The sequence below is a fragment of the Sceloporus occidentalis genome, unplaced genomic scaffold (genome assembly GCF_023333645.1).
Source record: "Sceloporus occidentalis isolate IW3139 unplaced genomic scaffold, rSceOcc1.0.p SCAF_82, whole genome shotgun sequence".
Taxonomy (NCBI): domain Eukaryota; kingdom Metazoa; phylum Chordata; class Lepidosauria; order Squamata; family Phrynosomatidae; genus Sceloporus; species Sceloporus occidentalis.
In genome coordinates, this window is record NW_028317062.1 from 1,001,550 (window position 1) to 1,025,654 (window position 24,105).

Sequence of the window (24,105 nt, forward strand, 5' to 3'; positions counted from 1 at the left end):
TAAACTTCTCCCTCAATTGAGTGAACGCGGAGACAGCGGCCATCGGCCATACCATCGTGTCGGCCCCTCTCTTAGTGAGAGCCGTTAGGGGCGCCGCGATCTTAGAATAGTCTCTGATAAAACGTCTGTAGTAGTTGGCAAATCCCAAAAAGCGTTGTAGTGGTTTCAGACCCACAGGTTGCGGCCAATCCCTGATAGCACGAACTTTAGCAGGGTCCATCTCAAACCCCTCTGGGGTAATGACGTATCCTAAGAATAGCACCTTGCGAACCTCGAATTCGCACTTCTCCAACTTGGCGTAGAGCCCGTGTTGCCGCAAACGATCTAGTACTTGAGCAACCTGTGTGCGATGGGTGGAAAGGTCTGAGGAGTAAATCAAGATGTCGTCGAGATATACTACGACGAACTGTTGCAGAAAATCCCTGAGGCAATCGTTAATGAACTCCTGGAAGACAGCTGGAGCATTGCATAGCCCGAACGGCATAACCGTATATTCGTAATGTCCCGATCGTGTGTTAAATGCCGTCTTCCATTCATCGTCCTCGCGAATTCGAACAAGGTTATAAGCACCCCGCAGATCCAGCTTAGTATAGATTGTAGCTCCGCGCAGTCTGTCGAAGAGCTCGGAAATCAACGGAATGGGGTACGTGTTGCGTCTGGTGATTCTGTTCAATCCTCTGTAATCGATGCAAGGGCGAAGTCCCCCATCCTTCTTTTTAACAAAGAAAAACCCTGCTCCAGCGGGTGACGTGGAGCGGCGAATAAATCCCCGACGAAGATTCTCCTCAATATACTCCTCCATAGCTTTAGTCTCTGGAACCGAAAGCGGATAGGTCCGACCCCTGGGTGGCATGGTACCAGGGAGCAGGTCAATGGGGCAGTCATACGGTCGGTGTGGGGGTAACTTCTCCGCCTCCTTCTTGTTGAACACATCCGCAAAACAACGATACTGATCTGGCAGCTTTGAGGTTTCAATGGAGCTTAGTGTCACAGGAACAGTCTTTATAGGTGAGAGGCAGTGGTCCATACAAGTGCTGCTCCAAGCCGTAATCTGGTTCGTAAACCAATCAATTGTAGGGTTGTGATTGCGCAACCATGGATACCCCAAAATGATCGGCACCGAGGGGGAGTTGATGACCAATAACTGTACTGATTCACTGTGAACCACTCCCACCAAGAGGGTAAGAGGTGATGTGTGAAGAGTGATGTGCTCCTGAAGGAGCGGTCTCCCATCGATAGCCTCCACAGATAACGGGTCGGGCAAGGGAAGGGTGGGAACCAGGAACCGGTTACAAAATTCGGAGTCAATAAAGTTGCCGGCGGCGCCGGAATCCAGGAAAGCCACGGTATCCACGGAGCCCTTAGCCCAGACTATTCGAACTGGAACTGTCATACGGGTGATTTTGGTCTCAGGGGATGGTCGAATCACACCTACAGTAGGTCCCCTCAGCCTACCTAGGTGCGAGCGTTTCCCGGCCTCTTTGAACAGTTCTTCAGGAAATGCCCCGAAAGGCCACAGTACAGGCATAGCCCCTCCCTTCTTCTCCTGCTCTTCTCCTTTTCAGTGAGTCTAGCTGCCCCCAGCTGCATGGGTTCCTCCGTGGAATCAGGCATAGTGGATGGGGACGGAACTTGAAAAAACTGATGCACGGTGTCCCTCGCTCCTCTCTCCTGTCGTCTTAATCTTTCTCGTTGGGTTTGTCTTTCGCGAAGACGCAAATCCACCTGGGAGACATACTGAATTACCGCGTCCAGATCCGTAGGAAGGTCTCTAGCCGCAATCTCATCCTTCAGAGATTCGGATAGTCCATTAAGGAATGCAGCGACTAGTGCCTCGTTAGTCCAGTCAACTTCTGCCATCAGGGTCCGACATTCAATAGAATACTCCTGGAGAGAACGAGAACCTTGACGGATGGAGAACAGTGATGCGGATGCCGTACTCCTCCTCCCAGGAACGTCAAATACTGAGCGCAGTGTCGAGACAAACTCCGAGTAGGACCGAACCGGAGGAGCATTTCTCTCCCATAGTGGAGAGGCCCATGCCAGAGCCTTGTCGGTGAGCAAGGAAATCACATAGCCCACCTTAGCCCGTTCAGTAGGAAAGGCGTAAGGTGAAAGTTCAAAATGAATCTCACATTGATTCAGGAATCCTCTGCATGCTGCAGGCTCACCACCGTAACGTTGAGGAGGAGGTAGATGAGCAGGTACAGAATGAACAGTTGCAGATGGAGGTGGATGGACCGCAATTGACGGAGGACCTTGTAGTGCTGGGTCGGTGCGTTGCAATAACGTCTGGAGAGCTTGGGCAAACTGATCCAGACGGTGATCCATCCCATCCAAACGATCCTCCGTGGAGCTCTGCTGTCCTACCGATGCAGGTCTCATGGTGGCCTTCTGATTCTGTCACGCACAGCGTAAGGTAGAACCTGTAATCAGGTAGAACAGCGTGTGCAAGTCCCAAAGACAGAACACCAGAGTCCAGTATAGAATAACCAATGAGCAAGCCAGGGTCAGGAAGCCAGAAGTCAGGATCGTTGCAGGGTAAGCCGAGGTCAGGAAGCCAGAAGTCAGGATCGTTGCAGGGTAAGCCGAGGTCAGGAAGCCAGAAGTCAGAATAGTCGTAATGTAAGCCGGAGTCAGATGCCAGGAATCAATAACAGGAACGCGTACTGGGATGACACTATACAAATAGGTACAACCATCAGAAGGCAAGGTGAATGGTTTCTGAGGCTCTTAAATAGAAAGAGGAAGTGCAGACTTCAATTAGCATTCTCCCGCCATAAATTCAAAATGCCGTTACGTCACTTCCGGTCCGCGGCCATCTTGGGGTTGGCGAGACCTCAAATTACGAAAAGGACCGGTAGTACCGGCTGGCGCCACTAGGTGGCGTGCGGAAGAGCGCGTACGCGCGGCAGGACCAGACCAGGATTCAGAAGGCGGCGGCTGCCGTGTGGAGTTGCGGGGTCTTCCCCGTCCTCGCGGCGGCAGAAGCTGTCTTGCGGAGGAGGGGGGTCTTCCTCTCCTCCGCGGCGGTTGAAGCTGCTGTGGTAGGGCGGGGGGTCTCCCCCTTCTCCTCGGCAGCTGTGGCTGTTGCGGTAAGGTGGGGGGTCTCCCCCTCCTCCGTGGCGGCTGAGGTTGCTGCGGCAAGGTGGGGGGTCTCCCCCTCTTCCGTGGCGGCTGATGCTGCTGCGGCAAGGTGGGGGGTCTCCCCCTCTTCCGTGGCGGCTGAAGATCCGCGGACCCGGAGGGACCGGCAGCCAGGTACGTTACAGGAGGTCATTAAAATGGAAAGTTTTTTGGGGAGGGGGCTTTGCTTAGATTAGATATACTCAAGAACTTAAAGTCTAGGGAGCAGCCAGCACTCAAAATCCAGCAGCAGGGCTGTTTGCATTTAGCCATAAATAAAATACAAAGCAGGAATCTATAGGAAAGGATACATTATGGTCCATCTGTGTCATTTACTCTAGGATTGTACAAATGCATGGAAACATGCAGGTCAACCGCTGACTTTATAACCTGTTCTCTAGTAAACTCTAAGCTGCACCCTCCTCGGTTTATGGTTGGGTAATGGATTCCAAATACAACTGATTTCTGGATTGGAAGTATGAAACTATAGAAGGCAGAACTAAACACAGTGTTTATTGCCTGTGAATTGGCCATAGTAGTTTTTTTTGTGTCAGAACAAATACTGGAATTATTGTATATTGCATTGGGTTGGATTAGGCACATTTTAGATAATTTACATGACCATGCCTTGAGTATTGTGATTGTATCTGGAGTCCTTCATGAGCGCAGCAAGGTTTCACTAATAATTGATTTGTCTTGCAATCCCCATGCCCTATGTGGAAACACATTCTGCTTTTCAAGGTAGACCTGCTGCATGTTACATAGTTACATAGGCTGAAAAAAGACATGTGTCCATCAAGTTCAGCCTTTCACATATCTGTTAATTGCTGTTGATCCAAAAGAAGACAAAATCCAGTTTGTAGCTCTTTCCAATTTTGCAACAAACTAGGAAAAAAAATCCTTCTTGACCCCAGAATGGCAGTCACATCTCTCCTTGGATCAAGAAGCTGTTTCCTCATAACTTAAAAACTATATTCCTGAATATTATGTTTTCGCAGGTATTCATCCGTGTGACACAATGGTGTTTTTCATTTAAAAGTCTTTTTTTTATTACTATTACTTATTGATTTATAATGCCACTTTTGAAATGTTTTACAATTTCTAAAACATGTAAAAGAAATTCAAGGAATGAGCTTTTTTGAAAAAAAAAAAAGGGATAAAAGAGCAGAATAGTTTCTATAAGAGATGGTGGGATATGATGCAATGGAGCACAAATGAAGTGATCTACGGGATTAAACGTGGTCTTTCAAATTAATAAGAAAATGGGCAGACTGCACTGGCTAATTGGCTCTCAAATTAATTGAGTGTGTTATATATCTATGGTAGAATCCTTCGTACAGTAAGCCGCTGTATCAGGCGAAAGTAACAAATTAAAGACCAAGATAAAACAAAGGGGATACTGACTGAATTTTATCATTTCTCTTTGACATTTCATTGTTTTGTAACATGCTTTTTTTTTTTTTTTTTTAATAGAATCTTACTCTATTGCTGGTAGTGATGGGAGTATATCAGCTTCAGTGGCTTCCATTCAACCTCAGCCTTCAACTAGTTCAGCTCCTAGTTCCCCTGGATCCAGGAGGTCAGTCAGCACCCTGAAGAAATGGCTGACAAATCCAGTAAGGAAACTGAGCAGCGGCAGCCGGCTGGACCAGCGTCAGGCTAAAAAAGTGGAGAGCCGGCCAAAACGAGGCATGCCAGGAAGAAGAAGGAGTGCCGATGATGGAGGAAGCGGAATTTTTGGACTTGATGTTTTTAGGAAGATGGACGATTTCACGCGGTCAGACGAGAAGCGCTTGGTAAGGAATTTTACTCCATCGAATGCTCGCTGCTAGGCTTACATTCCAAATGTCTGTAGGCCCAAAGTGCTATTGGCATCCCAGTTAATATTAAAGACACTGTGGGTATGGTGAAGGCTTATTCAAGCAGTAGTCAAGTGAAATAGATGTTGTATGCAAGGAAATCATGGTGGGTCTGCCATCTGGGCTACCTCCCTTCTGCAGTGTTTCTAAATGTAAATTGTGCCCCAGGAGCTTTATCGAAATTTTAGTCCTGACTGTAACATTAAACAATGTGCCCAAGTTCCTTACATCAGTCTGTAACATTACACTAATCACCACAGCATTATGTAAGCCCATCAACAATCATTTCTCTTTTTTTCTGCTATATCGCACATCTTGCCCTGTTCCCCTGGGTGAAAAGCACAAATTCATGTTTTATTATCTTTCCTGTTCAACCTCTTATCCTTGGATTTACTGTTATCAAAATGTTCTACACTCCCAGACCCTACATTTTACCACTCTATACATTGATGTAACACGTTTAAAACCACTTTTTTTTGTATAACATGGGAAATGTGTCTTTCTTTTCTTTTAATCTGCATAATTTGTATTCAATTAAGTTGCTGATTGTTGCTTCGGCAAGCCTTTGTAAGAGCGCCATGGGCAGAAGGGAGAGAACTTCAGTACAGGGAATAGAATAGATAATGATTGCACCTGCCACAGACTACCACTGATATCAACTACCAGGATTTTAAGATAAATATCTCCAAAACCTGTAATTGATGAACCATCAAAAAGCGCAAGCTTCATTTGGAAAGTAGCGAATGTTGTGCCCATTCACAAAAAAGGCAGTAGGGAGGAGTCGGGCAACTACAGGCCAGTGGGGAAATTAATGTTAAAGGAAAGGATTGTTGAACATCTGAAGTCACATGGGTTTCAAGATAAAAAACAACATGGGTTTTCCTCAGGAAGATCATGCCAAACGAATCTTATTGATTTTTTTGATTGGGTGACTAAAGTAATTGATCAAGGTGGTGCAGTAGACATTGCGTATCTGGATTTCAGTAAGGCCTTTGACACTGTCCCACATAGAAGACTTATAAATAAACTGGGTTTAGATCCCAATGTTGTTGAATGGATTAAGGAGTGGCAGACAATAGAGGGTTGTAGTCAATGGCGTATATTCAGAGCAAGGTCTTGTTACCAGTGGGATACCTCAGGGATCTGTACTTGGACCCATTCTCTTTAATATTTTTATTAGTGATATTGCAGATGGTCTTGATGGAAAGGTATGTTTATTTGCTGACCACACAAAAATTTGCAACAGGGTTGATGTTCCTGGAGGAAGAAGCCAAATGGCAAACGATCTAGGTAAACTGGAAAAATGGTCAGAGCTGTGGCAATTGGCATTTAATGTGGATAAATGCAAAGTAATGCACCTGGGGCATAAAAACCCAAGGGCAGAGTATAGAATATTTGATAGTGTCCTAACCTCAACGTGTGAGGAAAGGGATTTAGGGGTCATTATTTCTGAAGATTTCTTAAAGGTATGCAGGCAATGCAGTAGAGCAGCAGGTAATGCTAGCAGAATGCTTGGTTGTATAGCGAGAGGTATTAGCAGTAGAAAGAGGGAAGAGCTCATGCCGTTGTACAGAGCACTGGTGAGACCTCACTTGGAGTATTGTGTACAGTACTGGAGACCGTATCTCCAGAAGGATATAGAAATGTTGGAGAAAGTTCAGAGAAGGGCTACTAAAATGGTTTATGGATTACAAGATAAACCTTACCAGGACAGGTTAAAGGATCTTAACCTATATAGTCTGGAAGAAAGACGGGACAGGGGGGATATGATAGAAACATTTAAATACTTAAAGTGAATCAACAAGGTAAAGGAAGAGAGTTTATTTAAAAGGAGAAATACTACCACAACAAGAGGACATAGCCATAAGCTAGAGGGGCAAAGGTTTAATGGTAACATCAGAAAATATTACTTTATGGAAAGGGTAGTGGATGCATGGAATAGTCTTCCAGCAGAAGTGGTAGATGTTAATACAGTAAAGGCATTTAAGCAAGCATGGGATAGGCATAAGGCCAAGCTAGATGTAGGATAAAGGGCAGGTACTAAAGGAAAGTACTCAGAGGTTGGGCAGACTGGATGGGCCTACTGGTTCTTATCTGCCGTCACTTTCTATGTTTCTATGTTTCAATTTAGCGTTAGTAACGCTACCTACAGATCTGTAGACAGAAACAAGATGAGGCACATACTATTACATTTTTACAGTTGTCAGCTGAATCTTATTTTATAAGCCATAACTTGAAAGTATGAGTGGAGAGAGAGATTTATTTAGGTCATGAACACATATATAATGCTACAGCAGTGTGACACATATAATACTGACTTTATATTGCCACAATCGACAAATTTGCGATTTCATAACCTCAGTGTTAATCCTCAAAGGGTTAAAGGAAGGACATATTTAATACCTTTGGTATTTCGAAAGACCCAGGCATTTGTTTTGAATACTGCACTGAGTGGTAATCCTGTGGTGTGTGACTCACAACTTGGGGAGGGTTGGTCTGGGGATATGGCGATCCCTACTGTTTCCATAATACATAATTTATCTGCAAAGAAAAATATCTCCTCTCATCCAGTAAAGCACCTCCCCAACCCAACTGTACTTTTGCTATCAATGTAATTGTTCTTGAGTGTATTTTTCTCCTTTTTATTTTTTTAGTAAAAAGTCTTAAAACTAAAACCTAAAAACATCCATATTTCATGTAAGTTTATCAAGTTTTTGATCTCTAGATATAGTCTCTCTTGAGCACATTCTTTTCAGACTAAATCTTAAATCATGTTGACTACACAGCCTTATATTTGTACCAATGTATTTTTCTAGAACAAAGTCTTAAAGCCAAGTTTTCTCAATAAGCAAGGCCTGCATAACCTCAAGTTCCTGGACTCCCAAACTCAAGTAAATGAAGGCCCCAAACAGTCCACAATATTTGTATATCTGAGCTTGAGCTCAGGCTTCTCAAACATCCAGCATCTTAAACGTTCTTACAGATCTTTGTCTTAAGATAAGCTTTTTGTGGCCCTCTGAGAGTTGTGCATGTAGGACACAGTGGTCCATGTACAGACACGAGCAGCTCAACAGGGCATAGCTGGAAACTTATGGGTTGAGAGGGATGGTCTTGGATGCTGGCTTCTGTTGGAAGGCAATTTTATTTATCCATCACCCTCACATTATCTTAAAATAGAGGTTAATATAGCAGGCCTGGTGGGGTGGGATTTAATAATGTAGCATGCAAGACAAGGTCCAGAGCTAAGTAAGGCTTGAGGTCTTTCAGCAGGTAAAATGAGGGACTAGATGTACAACATGGTTCTTATCTGCTGCCAAAATCTATGTGCTAGGTGAGAGTGTCATGACATAATTGTGACATCATCACCACAATATTGTTAACCATGTAGTGAAACTAGTCAGTACTCATGGCCTCATGTGACCGTATGTCAAATAAAAAATGTACTACTTTCCATAACTGTTAAAAAAACATTTTAGAGATTAAACCTGGAATTTATTCTCCTGGCAATAGTTTGATACATTTTATTGTGCTAAAATATCTTTAATAAACAGTGATTATACTTAAAGTGCTTTTACAGATACAGTGCTTGTTATACATTAGTCTGAATGAGATCCAGTAAACCAAAATGTCTGGAGATCATAATTATTTACAGCTTGCAACTGAAGTCTAATATGGAAAAAGGTAACATTCTCCCTCACCGCAATTCACCTCATTTTAATTTAGACATAGAAATTAAGAACAATATATGCATATATTAAATCTGAAGAAAAGATCCATACAGAATGTATTCTTCAGGGAACAGACCTGTTATTGGGGTGTTTTCAAGTGGAAACTGTTTTTAAGTGGAAAATGCATTATGTCAACCCTAGTGACCTTCTGCGTAAAGAGCTTGGTTGACCATGTCTGGTGCACAGCAAGATTAGCAAGGTTTCTTGAGGCTGACCCCTACTGAACTATGTAGTATCCAAGACTACCTCATCCCCCTTTCCAAAAGTAATATGCTAGGATGTACACTTCAAGTCTATTAGTTGGAGCTGCCAATGTCTTGCAAAGTCCAGCTTTAGTGAGTAAATCCTAGTGACTTGGAAGCTCAATGAGCTACCAGTAATCAGCTTTTGTATATGAACTAGTGCTAGAACACAATGTAACCTCATAGGTTACAGACACCCCCACCAATGCTATTGGGTAAAGGGATATAGGTCATAGTTTACAGACATAGGTAATAGCCATAATTAGAATTAGTTATATAAATTATATCCCCTGGGTCCTGCTGCTGTCCACAAAGTAATCTGTTAATTCAGTTTGTGAATATGATCTGGCAGTTTCTGGGGGACAGGCCACTGTATTAGCCGGATGCAGCAAGAGGGGGGCTCCAATGCATGTCCAATCTTATTTCATTACTTCTCTAATTACCTATGTGATCACAGAGTGCATCAGGAAACTACCCATCAATGTTATAACGAGTTATCCGTTTTTTTTGCAACACATTGCAGAAGAGGGCAGGTTGCCTGGGATTGTACTTTATTTAGCTAATTCATAGAAATATAATGCAAAAGGTGTTTCACATTATGGGTGAATGTGTTTCATACAATTACAAGTACTGTATGTTAGAACTCTGTTTTCCACATAGTAGAAAATAGCCAATATAATTTATTAAAATGTCTACATGAATCCGGTTTTCTATATTATATTGGAAAGTTTCCATTGTTTTAGTCTATTGACTTTAGGTATTTGAATATTTCAATCATGTCTCACTAGTACAAAGGCTGGGTACAGTAACAAATAAATTAGATTTCATCCTTTGAAATGGATTTTCCAGCAAATCCAGGGCCTGAAGGTCACATGTGGGGTCTAAGGCTTATCCGCTGAGATTTAATATAGGACTTCAGAAGGCCTCCCCGTACTTAGCATTAACGTCCATGTAACGTGGACATTATAGGAGAATGATTGTGTAATGCATTGTGGCAGAAGTAAACACACAGGGAGAGTGGAAAATCCCTGTGAATATGATAAGGAAATATCATCAAATAACAGGTGCTTTTACAGATGGGCTTACTGTTGCGTTACAGGAACTAACATAACTATTCGATTGACAAACCATTGTCACTATATTGTGAGGATATGTCTGTGTGGTTGCAGATAAGCATCCTTTAGTTGTTTTAGTGCAGCATCAGGAAGATGGTAATTTGGAAAATTATCTTTGTTATTGGAAGTTTTTAAAGCCCTCACAACAGATGTTAGTGGTGCTTTAGAAAATTGGACATTTGCAGAAAATATGCAAATAATTCTGATTATAACCATCAGTCAATGGTGTACTGGTAGTGTGTGTGCGTGTGTGTCAGCTGGAAATGTTGGGTCACTGTGACTCTCAAAATATAAAAATGTATATAAGTTGTATTTTTTTCCTTAATAAAAATGTAACTTTTTAAATATGGCCCTACACATTTGTGAAGCTGCCAAGACAAATGATTTCTGAGGTAATGAAATACAATTAAGTATCAAGTACTTATGATTACTTCTTACATGTTCTAAGTGTTTACCTCCTGCCATTCATGGTCTACACCACCTCCTTCTCAATGCACTCTTACGTTACTCATGGATCCATCATCCATGAACACTCTACCAAGTTTAGAGATCCTATAATTATTTTTCAATGTTAGTCTTCAAGAACCCCCAGTGTATGAGTGAAAGTGGCTCAGACAATGTATATTGTTTTAGACCTGTGCCAAGAGAGTCTGCATTGCTGGGGTTACTTGAGGCCACAGAAATCCTTATGAAACATTGAATTGTCTTGAACTGTTTTCATGTACACTTGAATGTACTTTCTTGTTTGTATATTATTTATTCACACTATGTGTGAAGGTTAAACTCCAGCATTTAAACAGAATTTTAGACGTTCACATGTTTTCCTGAATGTGGCCAAGGCAATCCGATGTAAAACAGCAGAATGCTGACCACATAATCGCCAACATATGGGATATAAGGAGCCAAAATAGATCTGCTTGTAATTAGCAATACATACTTTTACATATTCAGTGTCAGTTATTTTTCTTTCACTGCATGTAATTGTCAGGGTCCCATATTTTGGTTCTCCCTATGAAGCTTAATGAACCTGTTCATCTGCCCTCCCACCAGGGCTGAATATATAAAGAACAAAAAGTTAATGTCTCCCCAGTTTGTTTCGAGTGCTGTATGAGTCTCTTCTGCTTGTAGTGTAGGTATAAGTGGTGTTACAGACATCTCTTGACCTCTAAGCACAATGCTCAGAAAAGAAAGACACACATGTTCTACAGACCAGGGCCTGAAGTAAACATTGTCTTCAGGCTGGCAACACTGGCCTCATTGAGAGATCAGGAAAAACTGTGTTCCTAGGTGTGATTATTAGTACTAAGCCATTCATGTAATGCATTGACACTGAAATGATTCGAATTTCCTGTACACGTGGATTGTGACTGGGCATAAATTTGCACTGGTACGTTCCCGAACCCATTATACATCAAAAACATCCTATTTTGATCACCCAGAAATACTCAGGAGGGTTAGGTACATAGCTATATGGGAACAAAGGATCATAAAACCATATAATGTGTAAGAACCATTCGAACCTTTTTTCGTGATATAGAGACTCATATCTCAATCGGTTGTTGATCTTGTCTTAGATTCAGAATACCTTTTATGCCTGTGCCGTGTATGTTTAAATTACTTCACCATATTAGCCTCTACCACTTCTGATGGGAGGTTGTTCCTATCTAGCAAGTAAAACTTCTTTACATTACATCTAAACCTCTGACCCTCTAGTTTTTGTCCATGACCTATTGTTCTAACGTTTCTCCTCCTTTGAAATAAACTTCCCTCCTGTACTTTGTTGAATCCCTTTAAATATTTAAATGTTTCTATCACATCTCCTATTTCTGGTCTTTATTCCAAGCTATACATATCGAGTTCCCATAGTCTTTCCCAATAATTTCTATACTACAAACCACTTACCGTTTTAGTCGCCCTCCACTGAACTCCCTCTAATATGTGAATATTCTCTTGGAGATGGAGTCTCCAGAACTGTACAGAGTACTATAGGTGAGATCTGATGAGAGATAAGTAAAGTGGAAAAACCACTTCACTCTGAATTGGGATTTTTACAATCATACGTGCATTGTTTTACAGATAAGTACAAATATGGACCCCAGTGGGGATACATGCTAATATCAGAAAATATATTAAAATAAACTCTGCAACTTCAACAGTAACCCTGCCCAGTTTAGTTGGACAGATATCTAGAAATAGTGGAAAGAGTACATCATGGCACAGGCGAATAGCAGACTTGGCAGAATGGCCGCTCAACACCGGATGCATGTGATTCTACCACAGTGTGTGTTTGCATATGGAAAGCACTTCCAGTGGATTCATACATAGCAAGAATTAAAGGATCGACACAGGGTCCCATATGAACCACTGTGATTAATTAAGATGCCTTGCAGTTAATTAACCTGCTTCCAGTAAAACAGGATGCAGATACTTTTTTATTTAATACATAATAGAAAATGTAGTGTAAGGCAGTATTACAATTGACTTAAAAAGGCTGTTTCCCCTCCTTGTTTACAGATCACTTAGCTACTAGTTCTCCCAAATAAGAAGTGCATTTGCGCTTCATTAGTTGATGGTAGACGAGCCCCCTGCTGGCCACCCCTAGAGTCATTCGTACAGACTTTTAAAATCGTGGTGCCGAAACTTGGCCTGGGGAGACCACTGGTCTCCCCGCTCCAGGAGTTAAAGGTCCGTATGAGCCGCCATGTTCGTTTCTTCGGTATTCGGGCTGAACAACAAAAACGTACCCTTTGTGTTCGTTTTCATGTTTGCCCGAACACGAATGCACAAGTCTACTAATCACTATGCGCCAGTAATTCCTGCCACCCGGCATCAATTGTTGGCACATAGTGATGAGGGAGCATGGAAGCAGAGGCCTGAAGTGACAGACCACATGCTTACTTAATGTTTTGTTGGTTAGAGGGAGATTGTGATCTCCTCAACCATCCCTGCTCAGTGGGTGCCCCTGTGGGTGTCTGCTCATTGCACACAGTGTCACCTATTTCCCCTAAATGCCTTATCACTATATAAACTCTAACTCTTGCCATATAACTCATAGTCTTTCTAACCCCTTATACTTACTTTGATCTATCATATGATCTCATGATTACCATCTCTGTGTAGCAAAGCTATATCCCTTGTAATATCCAGTATAATTATGACTTCTTAGAAGCTGCATGAAGTTAGACAAAAGTGACCTCTAGCTTTAGGACATTACCTTTTTCATGATTTTTATTTATTTTTCAGTCTTCCTGAAAAAAAATGAAATGTAGAAAAAAAGCCATATTCACCTGAAAGACATGTTGATCCATGTTAATGCTGGAAGGTAATCTTTCTAACTTGAACATGTTCCCCTTTGTAGGAGTGGAAAGAAATAGATCGTCCTGACACACACCAATTGCCAGACCTATCGTTACTGAACGACCTGCTACAAGAGGTAACTACAGAACCCAACAACAAGGCACGTATGGGCATTTAACTTCCTTGTCTCTTTCCTTCTTTGTTTCATGAAGACATGGGTTGGGATTCACATTTCATTATTGGAATTTAAATATATCCACACTAGTTGTTCCTGAAATGAACTACAATTTCTATGATCCCCAGCTAGGTCGGCATGAGTCTTCTAGTTTGACAATTGATGGAGCGGTACCTGTTGGCTTCCACTAATCTGTTATATTCAAGGCCATATCAGATTATATGTCCTTCCGGTATACCTCTGAGTTCCTACATATTGAGGCACATTGCAATTACAAGCATTAATATCCATGATTTATTCTCTCCCTTACGCTAAAAGGCAGTTAAAAACATCACCAAATGAACATTTGTGTAGCTGTCTGAATGGAAACAAAGTAAAAATATCAAAATTAAGTGGATCATTTAATTTTGATGTCATTGGATGAGCTTTCAGCGTATTTCGGGCACTTCATAAAAATAAACCACATAAAAACTTCTATAATTGGGTCAAACTGGTAATCAGCATTCTAAATGTCTATCAGTCTTTGTTTACTTTTTAGGAATGAATAACAGATAATTATGAATTATGAAAAAGGATGGAAATTTACCTTCAAATGCTGTATGTTTTAGTTGAGATGATGTTGGCAGAGGGAATGGCTTCAAAGGATTTAGCAGTATAGACAACTGACTAGTGCCCTTGGGATGGTCCCTGGCATGTTAAAAACTACAGTGAACTACAGGGTAGTCTCTCTAGCTTGTAAATGGTGTTGGGGGCCTTTATGATGCCCTTACTTGGGCCTGAGTGAATTTTCAAGAAAATGTATCCCTTTAGACCAATAGTTGACTCTTTCCTTTACAGATCTCTTTGATTTGTATCTAAATAATAGGTTAATATAATATTCATATGTCTAGCAGCCAACTGCAGGCTTTTTGTGTATGAGGCAGAAAGATAACTTGGCATGTGTTTTTACTATCAAATATATATATATATATATATATATATATATATATATATATATATATATATATATATATATATATATATATATATACTGTGTGTGTATATATATATATATATATATATATATATACAGAGAGATAGAAAGAAAAAGTGTGCTTACACAATACCAAAGAAAATAAACAAATAAATACAGAAACCACTTATCTTGAGAATGGAATAAGGGCGTACAAATAGCTTGAAATATGTCAAATTACCATAAACAAAATAAAATATAGTGTATATGTTAAAACATACAAATAAAAAACCTTGGAGTTCTGTAAAATCTAAACTCACACTTTTAAGTGCAGTATAGTACTCTTTTCCACAGCACAAGATGAGAGAATCCATAGAGGTAGTAGATCCTTCCTAGGTCACATCTGCTCCCAATAATATCTCAGGCAGAAGACAGCAATATAAGTAACTAATAGTATTTAGTAAATGAATAGCATAAATTAAGTTAGAATAATAAAATGGGACCTCGAGAACAGAACTTTTTACGGGACAATCGGTTGCACTCATACGGAGGCGGTTTTCCTGTATACTGTACGCAAGCTGACCATGCATAATATATAATAAAAGCATGATCTTCCCATAGCTCTCCTACTTAGATACCCTATTTATGTTACTAAGCATCTTTTCATGCTAAAGAAAATGAGATCCATTTCCAAAGCAGCGAGTGCTCAAAATCATTTTATTTACAGTAGATTCCATGTGGACTGCTGTCTAGTTGGACAGCAAGTCTAAGTGATGTGGCCACCTCAGAAGGCTTCTTGGTGTGAGACACGGCTACCTGTGTGTATAGGTAAGGTTCAGGATCTGGACACTGTATAAATGTGGTTTGGAAGGCTCCTGTGTATTTTTTTGGTTTATTCTTCTGTGTCAAAGGTATAGACATTTAATTAGCACTTGATTATAAAGCAGAGCTGTACAACATCAGTCTTTGAGGGCCTCAATTCTGGGAAAGCCCCATTTGAGCACAAGTACCTTAATAAAAAATAATTAGACTACTTGTCTAATGAAAGGTATACAGAATACCTGGCCTATTTGTTGCCCTCAAAGGTCTGGGTTCTAAAATGATTGCAACCTGGTATGCAAATGGATTCTACCGTTCCAAAGCACTAGGTTTGACATAAAAGTGACACAGTAATGTATACGTTTATAAAGGACTGTGTATCTGAATATAACTCGATGCAAGAAATAGGCTTACAATCAAACATCAGGGGGAGAGGATATGATTGGAATAAATGCTGTTCACAAATAGTCAAATGTGGTTTATAAATAGCAGGCCCAGCAACATCACTGTAAGTGCTTTTTCTTCAGGTAAATGATTACCATTTGCCTTGCATTACAGTGTTTTATTTAATCAGAATTTACCTTTAAACTGAGATCATAGGCCGGTTCATTACCCGCAAGAAATATAATCTACTTCTACCATTGGCCAAGATGATTAGAATTTAGTTATTCGTGGGCTCCATATACCATTCTTCGTTGTGGAAAAAGGCAGATTGCAAAATCATTGGAAGCTCTCTAGGTGTCTTGAATACTCTGCTGCATCGCTTTCTGGCACTTAAATGCCAAGCTGTATACTTCTACCCTCTTGCTGCAACTCCCAACATCCTGGCTGCTGAAGATGTTTGGAATTGTAGTCCAACACGTCAGTGGTACGCATGGCACTGCTCCACCATCTTGGAAAAGTTATGTTATTGGATATATATATAATTATTGATCTTAGAGGCATTGTTAAAAAAAAAACAAAAAGCATACAATGCATTTTATTCATGGTAGTTTGGAGGTTGTCACCATTGTTCATCTGCTCTTTTGTATTAAGCTGCAGCTTTTTTAAAAACAAGTGACCATAATCCGGTTGTCTCAACGGGCTCTATCTTTGTGAAGTATGTTGTTGATTCCTGTTCCATTCCTTTCTAAATTCCAAATGCTAAAACATTCAGAAGGCACAACTTTCCATGTTGATAAAGATCTGAGTAGTGAAGACACAACAGTGTGACAATTGCAATACAACTTGATATACTGACGACTCCGTTCTCTGAAATAGATCCCAATAGCAGGAGACGTAGTAACAATAGTTATTTTGCCCCTGTAGTTTTTAAGAACAGTAACATTTTAAGTAGCCGTGTCAATCAACGTTTCTTCCTTCCCTTGAATATGTTCAAGATCCCTTAATGTGGCTTGATGCAGCTGAGGCTGAAGCCGGGAACTCTCAGGGTTTAATCCTGAGTCTCAGGGTTTTTGTGCCCCAATCTCAGGGTCTCAGGGTGAAGGGACAAAATCTCGGGGTCACACAGTCGAGAACTGATTACGCCCTGTTCTACACTGCCAGGATCATATATATATAATCTCAGGCTCAAATAATACAAATGTATAATATGAGGCCTACCAAACAGTGTGAGCATGCTGCAAATACAGTGTGTTGACTGTACAATGTATACAAAAAACAAAATACTGTCTGCGCTTCTCACCCTAATAAAGTTGGCAACAAATATATAAACATAATATAAATGAGAGGTTTTGATTATATGAATTGGCCAAAGCATAATTAAGCTCACCTGCCACGTCAAGGCACACTCTCAATAGGGTGAGATCCTACTCTCATAGTGGGCACACAAAGCAGTTTATACTGCTACCAAAACCAGATTAATGTGTTGGGGGAGGTGCAATTAAACCTCCTCCCCATTAACCCCTGGACAGCAAGCTGCAACCAGACTGATGAGGAGCCAACATTTTTTCTTTTCCCTGTTTGCACATAATTGAGGTTGTTAGCTCCTCATCAGTGAGGGTGAGAAGCGCAGACAGTATTTTGTTTTTCATATATATATATAGGACTCCCAATTGGTGCTTTTTTGTTATGGCTGATATCCCTGTTTGAATGCATATTAACCAGTCTTTGTAGAATGTGGTTCATTTGAAGTTTCAGGGGTGAAGTAAGCATATCTTTATCAACCTTTATAAACTTGAGTAAACACAGTCCTCAATACACATAATCAGGAGAGGTGTGTAGGATCTCCTAAAGTGACTCTCCATACTTTGTGAGAGAATCCAGAAAAAAACCTACACTGTTGAGGAACCCTTACTGTGACCCTGAAAACTAATGAACCAGAACAAAACGTCCATAATGAGTCAAAATTTACAGGACTGAATTTTTCTGGACATAGTTCCAGAAAAAAGCAAGGCAAAGAGACAAGAAATCCTCCCAAGATATCATGCGTAGTAAAAGTATTGACTAGAAGAGTTTTATTTATGGGGTACACATATGTCCTACAGTTATTACTTTTCCCAGAAAAAGGTTTTTGCGTTAATCTAACTTTGCCGACATCAGCTAAATATTAATCGGCAAACAGACAAACTGATGTTCTAGATCACCTAATTCTGAGCAGTCGAATGCTTTGGATCCCCTCTTGTGCCGTGATGTCCCATGATTTAGGACTGTTATACTGTATAAGTATACTGAAGTTATACTTAAATCATCACAATTAGGGAACGAAATCCATTTACTGTAAATTGAAAACCAAGCAGAAGTGAAGGTGTGTTCTCTCTGAACAGTGTCTGCTGTTTTTCAGTATGCATAATTCATCATATAGGTCCAAGGCCAGGAGTCCTCACTTTACCTCTAGGCAGACAGTCTGTCTCTAGTCCACCGCATGGACTAGTGGTTTTACCTATATATCTATACATCATGATAAAACTTCATCTCTTGACATTCACCAACAAACAACTTGGGTATGTTTTTCCCCTAAATCTGTATATTTAAAGTCCTGTACCAGCAGTAGGGGTTCACTAAATAGATACACTGGCATTATTCTCTTCAGGGCCCTACATGTCCCATGAGTCCAGCTAGGTTTGTAAGGGCACTTAGAAGAGACAAAAGATAAAATGAACAAACAATGACCAATATTATTATTATTATTTAGGAAATGGGAGTTTCATAAAAATCTACGTGTATTCAAGACACTCTTCCTCCAGCTCTTTTATTTTATAGAATAACGTGAAATACCTTGGTGCACCTATTAATTAATCCCCTCTTTTCTCTAATGCTTCTCATCTCCTAAACCCTGCAACCAGTTAAAAGTATAAAAGTCTTAACTGAATTACTGATTGGGAAGAAGGGTTTTATTAGTAGAATAATAATATCCAATGCATTTGAATGGAAATGTATTACTAACAATATCTCACATCTAGAGACCTAAATCTACCTGATTCAAAGCCATGGCACCTAGAAAATATGTATCCTTTATTCACTAATTTAAGGTAGTAAAAGTGACAGGTGCACTTTGAGTTTTTGGGTTAGGAAGGAAATTTAGTGCGTTCACGCACTCACGGTTTTGTGACCAGGACAGTATGTATTACACCAGCACACATCTATTAAAATTTTGATTTTACTATAAAATAACACAGTTATATTGTAAGTCTCTTAGCAAAAAAAAATAATCTATGAGTAAGATAGCCAGGCTTTACTAAATCAATCCCACGAGCCTTTAGCTCCTTTTTTTTAAATTGACAGATCCTTTTTACCAGAATGTCTACACTGGCGATATTTTATGTACTGATCAATAATGCAAGAGGCAATTAAGCAGTGAATGGTGTATTTGTGTGTGCAGAGATAGGTGCAAGTCAAATGACTTCTGTATTGTAGTTTGTTACTCTATGGTAATGTAAAGGAATATAATTTATACACAGCGTGTTGGTTTCCAGTAAGGTTCTGTCACCTTACGTGAGTTGCCAGCATGGAATTCAGGTTATTTTCACATCTTACTGGAGCATTGGCTGTTGTACCAGCTAAAGGGTTAAATGTCCACAAGAGAAACAAATATTTTACTTTAGGGATTAGGGAGATGACCTATAACAATGTACAGACATGCCCCAATTTAAGGACCTTCACTTTAAATACATTTTCATTTTACATGCATGCTCTGGACACATTGTATATGTTTAATGTGGGGTGTCCCTGTATAACAAACTTTAGATATATCAAATAACTATTAAGGAGAAGGTGACCACTTTGGAAGGTTATGAAATTATTATTATATATGGCACCCCCTGATAAGTGCCACCCAGGGTCGACCACCCCTACCTACACCACTGGCCATCTGCAATAATTCAGCTGTCTTGCACGCACTATTTTTGAGAAAAATATAAGAGCGATGGGAAGTCAACCTGGTCAACCAAGAAGAAACCTAGTGAACTACTTCTGTTTTGTCCATCAGGTCCCACAACGTTTGTTATGAATGAAAATGCTAATACACTAAGTTGTCTCCTCACTTCATTTTAACACAATCATTGCTGTGGAGTTCCTTCAAACTCATCAAACATTTAGAATTCTGAAAGGAATCTTCACTGAAGTAAGAATGCAGTATAGAGGAAATCAGGTCCTAAAAATCCTCCAAAAACCAAACCGGACCTATATCATCCATTTTTTTGTTTTTCTTTTCCCTAGGATCCAAATACCTCCTACCTCTCAGACTGCAAAGATTCTCCTGAATCAGAGCTTTCCATTGCGCCCTCCATCCCCCAAGCAGAAACAGAAGAAGAAAGGAAGAGTGCCTTAGAAAAGAGTATGTAAGTGAGTCATTTTTAGAGTGGATGGTACTATGTTAGCTTTGCTCCTGGCCCTTGTGTTTTATATATGTTTATTACTGTTTGGACAAACGACACCTCAAGTATCTAAAGAAAAGGCAGGGTTTATCTGGTCACTGTGCACCACAAGAGATTAGCTGGTTATGGGACATTGGTTACCACCTAATGCATTGAGCGGAGGCTAAAAACTCATATCTGCATGGGCAGAAAGGTATTTTGGTTCACAGTTGGTCTCACTGATTAAGTACATGGAGGGAAGTGTTGTGATGCAGATAAGTACAGAGGAAGAGGGGAACCAGCTTTTTCCCTGCCATGTCAAAATTGAAGGTCTTTTTTTGTAGACACGACCAATCAGTATTTACTTCCTAATTAGTTAATCAGCCTCTGGCTTCCATTCAAAACATGACTTCATGACTAATCAGGCAGCTATTTCTCTTTAATGGATAGAGCACAACAGAAAAACAATTCCTTTCATTATTTAATGAAAAGGTGATGAAGTATATGCGTCCCATCTGTTTTGGAGGCCTCTATCCCATGTTTTTTCTTGAGTTGCCAAGTATTTTACCTTCTTATTGGCAGAATTACCTAAATTTGTTGAGATACTTTGTCATTGGTTATTCAGCTGTGATCAATAATTGGCTAAATACATCATTTGAAAATTTAACAATTAGCAAACACCCAAACAACCAAAACCTAGAACCCCCCTTAGTGCACACTTTATACGATCAATTATGTATTTCTATTAAATGGAACTATCTGTGGTTTTGCAACCTCTTTCTTTCCCCTTTGGCGAAAAATATTTCCAGATGAGAGTCCAAACAAAGAGATAGCACTTATAACAACATCTGCTCTTATCACTGCACAGGTATGTCTTGATGGAGTTGATAGAAACCGAGAAGATGTATGTGGAAGACCTGCGCCAAATAGTGGAGGTGATTCCGCAGTCTGTCTTTTCCTGTATGATTGCATGGCAGGGAGATATTTTGGTACACTCTATTAGCAGTGGTAACCACATCAGGTATATTAAAGTAATTTAAGTACATTAAATCATGTGGGATTTTCAGGTGGGCTGAGGCACAAATAAACATTTGAGCTTCATTGGACCTTTTGGGACTATCCTGTTTAAGTACATTAGGGTTATGTATAACGGTCAGGTCTGGTGCAAAGTTGTCTATAGTAACACACTTTTTCACGCATATATATATATATATATATATATATATATATATATATATATATTAGATACAAATGTGAGCCGTCAGGAGTAGAGCACAAAGAAGACTAATTTGAAGAGGTCCTCGATGGGGTTGATATTGGCCTAGCCAAAGCTGTGTCTAAAGTTACCCTTTGAATGCCTAATGTTCTGGAACAAAGTTCATAACAAAACATTACCCTTTCAAAAGCTTATTAGGAGGATTCTGATTACTCGTTCAGAAAATACTAATAATGAACGAAGATAAACAAAACCCAGCTGACACAACACAAGCAGGAAATTGGGCTGCTGGAGAAGGGAGGAAGTGGGAACATGAAGGGGAGATTCTACAGCATGTCATTTCAGTACGAGCCCATTGGGATGTGTGTCACCTCATGGAGTGAATGGGATGTTTGTGTTATTTGGTTCCTGGGCCTCGCTTATAACAGCAAGGTCAGCCATAACGTGGGACTGCAGAAGACAATGCGGCCTACCCCACGGTCTCAAGGCCAGCTTGTTACTGAGAAAGCAGCATCAAACACGATTTATAGGAGAAGCAATTAATTGTTTGTGGATTTCCTGAAAGTTAATAGAAAGAGAATTATCTTGTTCCCTAAAATTTGAAAGAGGATCATACCCCTTTTTAATGCTGAAATAATTGCATTTATTTGATTTGGTATCCCCCCCCCTGAAATTGTAGATCATCTTTATTGAATTAAAAAGTAAAGTCAATTTGTACAAAGGAGTATCATGCCTACTTGCAGAACATTCCTCTTAAACATAGTTTAGATTAGATTTAGTTAGTTGGACTTTGTCTTATGGCAACATAGGCTGAGCAATATGTTGGTGTTTTTATTAATACAGTAACATTGATGATTCACATAAGATTGACATGTAAAATGTACATGTTCTCCGCAGGGTTACATGGCCACCATGAACACACAAGGAGTTCCAGAAGATATGAAGGGAAAGGATAAGATTGTTTTCGGAAATATTCACCAGATTTTTGACTGGCACAAAGAGTAAGGAAGCAAAGCAGTTATCCCCTGACACTCCCATATTAACTGTTTTATTAATTAGATTGAAAAGACCCTGTAAGTGATGACTCAATGGGGGGCTCCAATATTTGGAACACGTGGTTCAAGACTGGTAAAAAAGTGAGCATTCCCCCTCAAATATAGATAAAAGTTCCCCTAGCAACACACAGGGGCCTACATGATCCCCTTACGTAAATCTATTTTACTTATACACAAAGTTAATAGAAATGTTATTAGTGTAGGTCATGCTCCCAACTTAACATATTTCAGTTTCCTATCAGAAATAAGGGAATTAATATGTCATACGATAGATTGTTTAGGCCTCAACCCATACAAATCTAGGTTTTCTAAGTTGTTTGGTGGTGGTCAAATTTGGATTTAGGCTTTTAACTGTCCGATAAAAGTCCCAGATTGGAGTATAGAAAAGCCATTCAGCGCATTCTCACTCCAAGTCAACTTGCTATATACAGCGAAAACAACCTAATAACAGAACAGAATTATGAAATCTAACACTAAAGAGAAATCATTTTTATATATATGCTTTTTTGTGCACCGACTTAAATTTTTGTTAGGAAAGGTCCGGGATGTGATAGCATAACAAGAAATAAATTTTTAAATCTTTTTTTGCAGAGGCTGTCAGTATTAATGATATTGTACATGTTTTCAAGACTGACTCTTTATTTTCTGTCATTGCAGTTATTTTCTAGGCGAAGTTCAAAAGTGCCTTGAGGAGCCGAACAGACTAGCACATCTCTTCATAAAGCATGTAAGTCCCTCTGAACCTGGATCCTGTTTGCGTTCTTCAAAGCTGTATGTTTGTATGTTATCTCTTAAAAATCATTCATTTATTATTAAAATGCCTTCTAAAGCTCTGAAGTAGCTCACACGAAAACACAGAATAAACAATGTCAGAACAGAATTGTCAAAGCCTTAGTGTTTCACGCTGAAGGTGTTGAGAGACATGAATGGTAGTTTTTGAGTTGAAGTGGTTTTTAGGTTCAGTTGAATGAGTAGATCCAGTGGCCACAGAAATGTTCAGCTGCTAGCGGTAGACATCCCATTATTAACTGAACATAACACTCAATGTCCTTCTCTAGGTTTCCTGCCATCCATCAATAGCTGAATTTGCGCAGGTTGCCCTGTTCGGTGTTACAGTGATATACAGTACTATGCTGGTCTCAAAAAAAATTAAGTCTTGTATGACCTGAGTTTTTTTTCTCTGTGCCTAGGAGCGCCGGTTGCACATGTATGTGGTGTATTGTCAGAACAAACCCAAGTCTGAGCACATTGTTTCTGAGTATATTGACACCTACTTTGAGGTAAGAAATTATTTGCCCCTTGCCGGATTGTATATTTACTTAATATAGCAATACATGTGCTATTGTGCACTGGGGACATAATAAAGTTTATCTTTCTCACATATGATTTGCAGCCCTGCCCCTCCATATGTAAAATCCTAGCTCTGGTATACAGAGGCCTCCAGAATTCTGCTTCCCCTTTCATTGCTACATTTACTACTACTACCAGGGCTTTCCTTATTTGACGCAGATCTCTAAGATGACCGCCATCCTTTTGTAGATTATTTCATCTATCTTAGTTTTCAGATACTAATGCTAAAAGCACAGCAAAGTGTTTCAAATTAATTTAAGTAGCTCCTGCACAATTCTCTCGTCTTTACAAGAGTCTCTCAGTTTCCTTATCATTTTCTCTGCAATTTCTCTTGCTTGAGACCCATTTTCTTTTGACCTAGGTCCCAACAACCTTTTT

General features: G+C 40.0%; 1 protein-coding gene across 1 annotated transcript in view; it reads left to right on the forward strand.

Moving 5' to 3' along the window:
- Positions 1-3,833: 3,833 nt before the first annotated feature.
- Positions 3,834-24,105, forward strand: part of LOC149285220 (rho guanine nucleotide exchange factor 25-like) — a 30,145-nt gene continuing 9,873 nt past the window's right edge. Inside the window, exons 1-8 of the mRNA XM_089495589.1 lie at positions 3,834-3,867; positions 4,600-4,922; positions 13,429-13,503; positions 19,970-20,091; positions 20,975-21,041; positions 22,220-22,323; positions 23,035-23,104; positions 23,568-23,657. Coding sequence (XP_089351715.1) covers positions 3,834-3,867; positions 4,600-4,922; positions 13,429-13,503; positions 19,970-20,091; positions 20,975-21,041; positions 22,220-22,323; positions 23,035-23,104; positions 23,568-23,657 — 885 coding nt within the window. The remainder of the gene's footprint in view (positions 3,868-4,599; positions 4,923-13,428; positions 13,504-19,969; positions 20,092-20,974; positions 21,042-22,219; positions 22,324-23,034; positions 23,105-23,567; positions 23,658-24,105) is intronic.